At 53.6% G+C, this 5,966-nt stretch overlaps 1 protein-coding gene across 1 annotated transcript; it reads left to right on the forward strand.

The window, feature by feature from the left end:
• Nucleotides 1-3,146: 3,146 nt before the first annotated feature.
• LOC124589664 (helicase SRCAP-like) lies at nt 3,147-5,280 on the forward strand. The gene is made up of 2 exons (XM_047131578.1): nt 3,147-3,717; nt 4,160-5,280. Exons 1-2 carry the CDS (start codon nt 3,147-3,149, stop codon nt 5,278-5,280), a joined length of 1,692 nt encoding a protein of 563 aa, XP_046987534.1.
• Nucleotides 5,281-5,966: the final 686 nt, after the last annotated feature.

Genomic DNA, 5,966 nt, shown 5'->3' on the forward strand with positions numbered 1-5,966 from the left:
CACTAGCTCACTGCTCCCCACCACTCTCAGAGATCCGGTTACTAGGTAGTTCACTAGCTCACTGCTCCCCACCGCTCTCAGAGATCGGGTTACTAGGTAGTTCACTATCTCACTGCTCCCCACCACTCTCAGAGATCGGGTCACCTGGTAGTTCACTATCTCACTGCTCCCCACCACTCTCAGAGATTGGGTCACTGGGTAGTTCACTGGCTCACTGCTCCCCACCACTCTCAGAGATCGGGTCACTGGGTAGTTCACTATCTCACTGCTCCCCACCACTCTCAGAGATCGGGTTACTAGCTAGTTCACTAGCTCACTGCTCCCCACCACTCTCAGAGATCTTGTCACTAGGTAGTTCACTAGCTCACTGCTCCCCACCACTCTCAGAGATCGGGTTACTAGGTAGTTCACTAACTCACTGCTCCCCACCACTCTCAGAGATCGGGTCACTATGTAGTTCACTAGCTCACTGCTCCCCACCACTCTCAGGGATCGGGTCACTAGGTAGTTCACTAGCTCACTGCTCCCCACCACTCTCAGAGATCGGGTCACTGGGTAGTTCACTATCTCACTGCTCCCCACCACTCTCAGAGATCGGGTTACTAGGTAGTTCACTAGCTCACTGCTCCCCACCACTCTCAGATATCGGGCCACCACGTAGTTCAGTAGCTCACTGCTCCCCACCACTCTCAGAGATCTTGCCACTAAGTAGTTCACTAGGTCACTGCTCCCCACCACTCTCAGAGATCGGGTCATTAGGTAGTTCACTAGCTCACTGCTCCCCACCACTCTCAGAGATCGGGTCACTGGGTAGTTCACTATCTCACTGCTCCCCACCACTCTCAGAGATCGGGTTACTAGGTAGCTCACTAACTCACTGCCCCCCACCACTCTCAGAGATCGGGTTACTAGGTAGTTCACTATCTCACTGCTCCCCACCACTCTCAGAGATCGGGTTACTAGGTAGTTCACTATCTCACTGCTCCCCACCACTCTCAGAGATCGGGTTACTAGGTAGTTCACTAACTCACTGCTCCCCACAACTCTCAGTGATTGGGTCACTAGGTAGTTCACTAGCTCACTGCTCCCCACCACTCTCAGAGATCGGGTCACCTGGTAGTTCAGTATCTCACTGCTCCCCACCACTCTCAGAGATCGGGTCAGTGGGTAGTTCACTATCTCACTGCTCCCCACCACTCTCAGAGATCCGGTCACTGGGTAGTTCACTAGCTCACTGCTCCCCACCACTCTCAGAGATCCGGTTACTAGGTAGTTCACTAGCTCACTGTTCCCCACCGCTCTCAGAGATCGGGTTACTAGGTAGTTCACTATCTCACTGCTCCCCACCACTCTCAGAGATCGGGTCACCTGGTAGTTCACTATCTCACTGCTCCCCACCACTCTCAGAGATTGGGTCACTGGGTAGTTCACTAGCTCACTGCTCCCCACCACTCTCAGAGATCGGGTCACTGGGTAGTTCACTATCTCACTGCTCCCCACCACTCTCAGAGATCGGGTTACTAGCTAGTTCACTAGCTCACTGCTCCCCACCACTCTCAGAGATCTTGTCACTAGGTAGTTCACTAGCTCACTGCTCCCCACCACTCTCAGAGATCGGGTTACTAGGTAGTTCACTAACTCACTGCTCCCCACCACTCTCAGAGATCGGGTCACTAGGTAGTTCACTAGCTCACTGCTCCCCACCACTCTCAGAGATCGGGTTACTAGGTAGTTCACTAGCTCACTGCTCCCCACCACTCTCAGATATCGGGCCACCACGTAGTTCAGTAGCTCACTGCTCCCCACCACTCTCAGAGATCTTGCCACTAGGTAGTTCACTAGGTCACTGCTCCCCACCACTCTCAGAGATCGGGTCATTAGGTAGTTCACTAGCTCACTGCTCCCCACCACTCTCAGAGATCGGGTCACTGGGTAGTTCACTATCTCACTGCTTGCCACCACTCTCAGAGATCGGGTTACTAGGTAGCTCACTAACTCACTGCCCCCCACCACTCTCAGAGATCGGGTTACTAGGTAGTTCACTATCTCACTGCTCCCCACCACTCTCAGAGATCGGGTTACTAGGTAGTTCACTATCTCACTGCTCCCCACCACTCTCAGAGATCGGGTTACTAGGTAGTTCACTATCTCACTGCTCCCCACAACTCTCAGTGATCGGGTCATTAGGTAGTTCACTAGCTCACTGCTCCCCACCACTCTCAGAGATCGGGTCACCTGGTAGTTCACTATCTCACTGCTCCCCACCACTCTCAGAGATCGGGTCACCTGGTAGTTCACTATCTCACTGCTCCCCACCACTCTCAGAGATCGGGTCACTGGGTAGTTCACTATCTCACTGCCCCCCACCACTCTCAGAGATCGGGTTACTAGGTAGTTCACTAGCTCACTGCTCCCCACCACTCTCAGAGGTCGGGTCACCACGTAGTTCACTAGCTCACTGCTCCCCACCTCTCTCAGAGATCTTGTCACTAGGTAGTTCACTAGCTCACTGCTCCCCACCACTCTCAGAGATCGGGTCACTAGTTAGTTCACTAGCTCACTGCTCCCCACCACTCTCAGAGATCGGGTCACTGGGTAGTTCACTATCTCACTGCTCCCCACCACTCTCAGAGATCGGGTTACTAGGTAGTTCACTAACTCACTGCCCACCACCACTCTCAGAGATCGGGTGACTAGGTAGTTCACTAGCTCACTGCTCCCCACCACTCTCAGAGATCGGGTCACTAGGTAGTTCACTAGCTCACTACTCACCACCACTCTCAGATATCGGGTCACCAGATAGATCACTAGCTCACTGCTCAACACCATTCTCAGTGATCTTGTCACTAGGTAGTTCACTAGCAAACTGCTCCCCACCACTCTCAGAGATCGGGTCACTAGGTAGTTCACTAGCTCACTGCTCCCCACCACACTCAGAGATCGGGTCACCTGGTGATTCACTAGCTCACTGTTCCCCACCACTCACAGAGATCTTGTCACTAGGTAGTTCACTAGCTTACTGCTCCCCACCACTCTCAGAGATCGGGTCACTGGGTAGTTCACTAGCTCACTGCTCCCCACCACTCTGAGAGATCGGGTCACCATGTACTTCACTAGCTCACTGCTCCCCACCACTCTCAGAGATCATGTCACTAGGTAGTTCACTAGCTCACTGCTCCCCACCACTCTCAGAGATCGGGTCACATGGTAGTTCACTAGCTCACTGCTCCCCACCACTCTCAGAGATCGGGTCACTAGGTAGTGCACTAGCTCATTGCTCCCCACCACTCTCAGTGATCGGGTCACTGGGTAGTTCACTATCTCACTGCTCCCAACCATTCTCAGAGAACAGGTTACTAGGTAGTTCACCAACTCACTGCTCCCCACCACTCTCAGAGATCGGGTCACTAGGTAGTTCACTAGCTCACTGCTCCCCACCACTCTCAGAGATCGGGTCACTAGGTAGTTCACTAGCTCACTACTCACCACCACTCTCAGATATCAGGTCACCAGATAGTTCACTAGCTCACTGCTCCCCACCACTCTCAGAGATCGTGTCACTAGATAGTTCACTGGCTCACTGCTCCCCACCACACTCAGAGATCGAGTCTCTAGGTAGTTCACTAGCTCACTGCTCAACACCACTCTCAGTGATCGGGTCAACAGTTAGTTCACTAGCTCACTGCTCCCCACCACTCTCAGAGATCGGGTTACCAGGTAGTTCACTAGCTCACTGCTCAACACCACTCTCAGTGATCGGGTGAACAGTTAGTTCACTAGCTCACTGCTCCCCACCACTCTCAGAGATCGTGTCACTAGGTAGTTCACTGGCTAACTGCTCCCCACCACACTCAGAGATCGAGTCTCTAGGTAGTTCACTAGCTCACTGCTCCCCACCACTCTCAGAGATCGGGTCACTAGGTTGTTCACTACCTCAGTGCTTCCCACCTCTCTCAGAGATCGGGTCACCACGTAGTTCACTAGCTCACTGCTCCCCACCACTCTCAGAGATCGGGACACAAGGTAGGTCACTAGCTCACTGCTCCCCACCACTCTCAGAGATCGGGTCACCAGGTAGTTCACTAGCACACTGCCCCAACCACTCTCAAAGATCGGGTTACTAAGTAATCACTAGCTCACTGCTCCCCACAACTCTCAGCGATCGGGTCACCAGGTAGTTCACTAGCTCACTGCTCCCCACCACTCTCAGAGACCGGGACACTGCGTGGTTCACTAGCTCACTGCTCCCCACCACTCTCAGAGATCGTGTCACTAGGTAGATCACTACCTCACTGCTCCCCACCACTCTCAGAGATCGGGTCACTAGGTAGTTCACTAGCTCACTGCTCCCCACCACTCACAGAGATCGGCTCACTTGGTTGTTCACTAGCTCACTGCTCCCCACCACTCTCAGATATCGGGTCACCTGGTAGTTCACTAGCTCACTGCTCCCCACCTCTCTCAGAGATCGGGTCACCAGGTAGTTCACTAGCTCACTGCTCCCCACCACTCTCAGAGATCGGGTCACTAGGTACTTCACTAGCTCACTGCTCCCCACCACTCTCAGAGATCCGGTCACCAGGTAGTTCACTAGCTCACTTCTACCCACCACTCTCAAAGATCGGGTCACTAGGTAGTTCACTAGCTCACTGCTCCCCACCACTCTCAGAGATCGGGTCACTAGGTAGTACACTAGCTCACTGCTCCCCACCACTCTCAGAGATCGGGTCACCAGGTAGTTCACTAGCTCACGGCTCCCCACCACTCTCAGAGATCAGGTCACTAGGTAGTTCACTAGCTCACTGCTCCCCACCACTCTCAGAGATCGGGTCACTAGGTAGTACACTAGCTCACTGCTCCCCACCACTCTCAGAGATCGGGTCACTAGGTAGTTCACTAGCTCACTGCTCCCCACCACTCTCAGAGATTGGGTCACTAGGTAGTTCACTATCTCACTGCTCCCCACCACTCTCAGAGATCGGGTTACTTGGTAGTTCACTAGCTCACTGCTCCCCACCACTCTCAGAGATCGGGTCACTAGGTAGTTCACCAGCTCACTGCTCCCCATCACTTTCAGGGATCAGGTCACTAGGTAGTTCACTAGCTCACTACTCCCCACCACTCTCAGATACCGGGTCACCAGATAGTTCACTAGCTCACTGCTCAACACCACTCTCAGAGATCTTGTCACTAGGTAGTTCACTAGCTCACTGCTCCCCACCACTGTCAGAGATCGGGTCACTAGGTAGTTCACTAGCTCACTGCTCCCCAGCACTCTGAGAGATCGGGTCACCACGTAGTTCACTAGCTCCCTGCTCCCCACCACTCTCAGAGATCTTGTCATTAGGTAGATCACTAGCTCACTGCTCCCCACCACTCTCAGAGATCGGGTCACTGGGTAGTTCACTAGCCCACTGCTCCCCACCACTCTCAGAGATCGGGTCACTAGGTAGTTCACTAGCTCATTGCTCCCCACCACTCTCAGAGATCGGGTCACTGGGTAGTTCACTATCTCACTGCTCCCCACCACTCTCAGAGATCGGGTCACTAGGTAGTTCACTAGCTCACTACTCACCACCACTCTCAGATATCGGGTCACCAGATAGTTCACTAGCTCACTGCTCCCCACCACTCTCAGAGATCGGGTCACCAGGTAGTTCACTAGGTCACACCTCCCCACCACTCTCAGAGATCGGTCACTAGGTAGTTCACGAGCTCACTGCACCCCACCACTCTCAGAGATCGGGTCACTAGGTAGTTCACTAGCTCACTGCTCCCCACCATTCTACGAGAGATTGGGTCACTAGGTAGTTCGGTAGCTCGCTGCTCCCCACCACTCTCAGAGATCGGGTCACCAGGTAATTCACTGTGTCACTGCCCCCCACCACTGTTAGAGATCGGATCACTAGGTAGTTCACTGGGTCACTGCTCCCCACCACTCTCAGAGATCGGGTCACTAGGTAGTT

The sequence above is a fragment of the Schistocerca americana genome, unplaced genomic scaffold (assembly GCF_021461395.2).
Source record: "Schistocerca americana isolate TAMUIC-IGC-003095 unplaced genomic scaffold, iqSchAmer2.1 HiC_scaffold_72, whole genome shotgun sequence".
Lineage (NCBI taxonomy): Eukaryota > Metazoa > Arthropoda > Insecta > Orthoptera > Acrididae > Schistocerca > Schistocerca americana.

Bases quoted from the DNA above. Each gene is read 5' to 3' on its own strand.
- LOC124589664 (XM_047131578.1), top strand. From the start codon at position 3,147: ATGTCACTAGGTAGTTCACTAGCTCACTGCTCCCCACCACTCTCAGAG. The intron at 3,718-4,159 runs GTAGTTCACTAG...CACAACTCTCAG, and splicing joins CTCAGAGATCGGGTTACCAG to CGATCGGGTCACCAGGTAGT.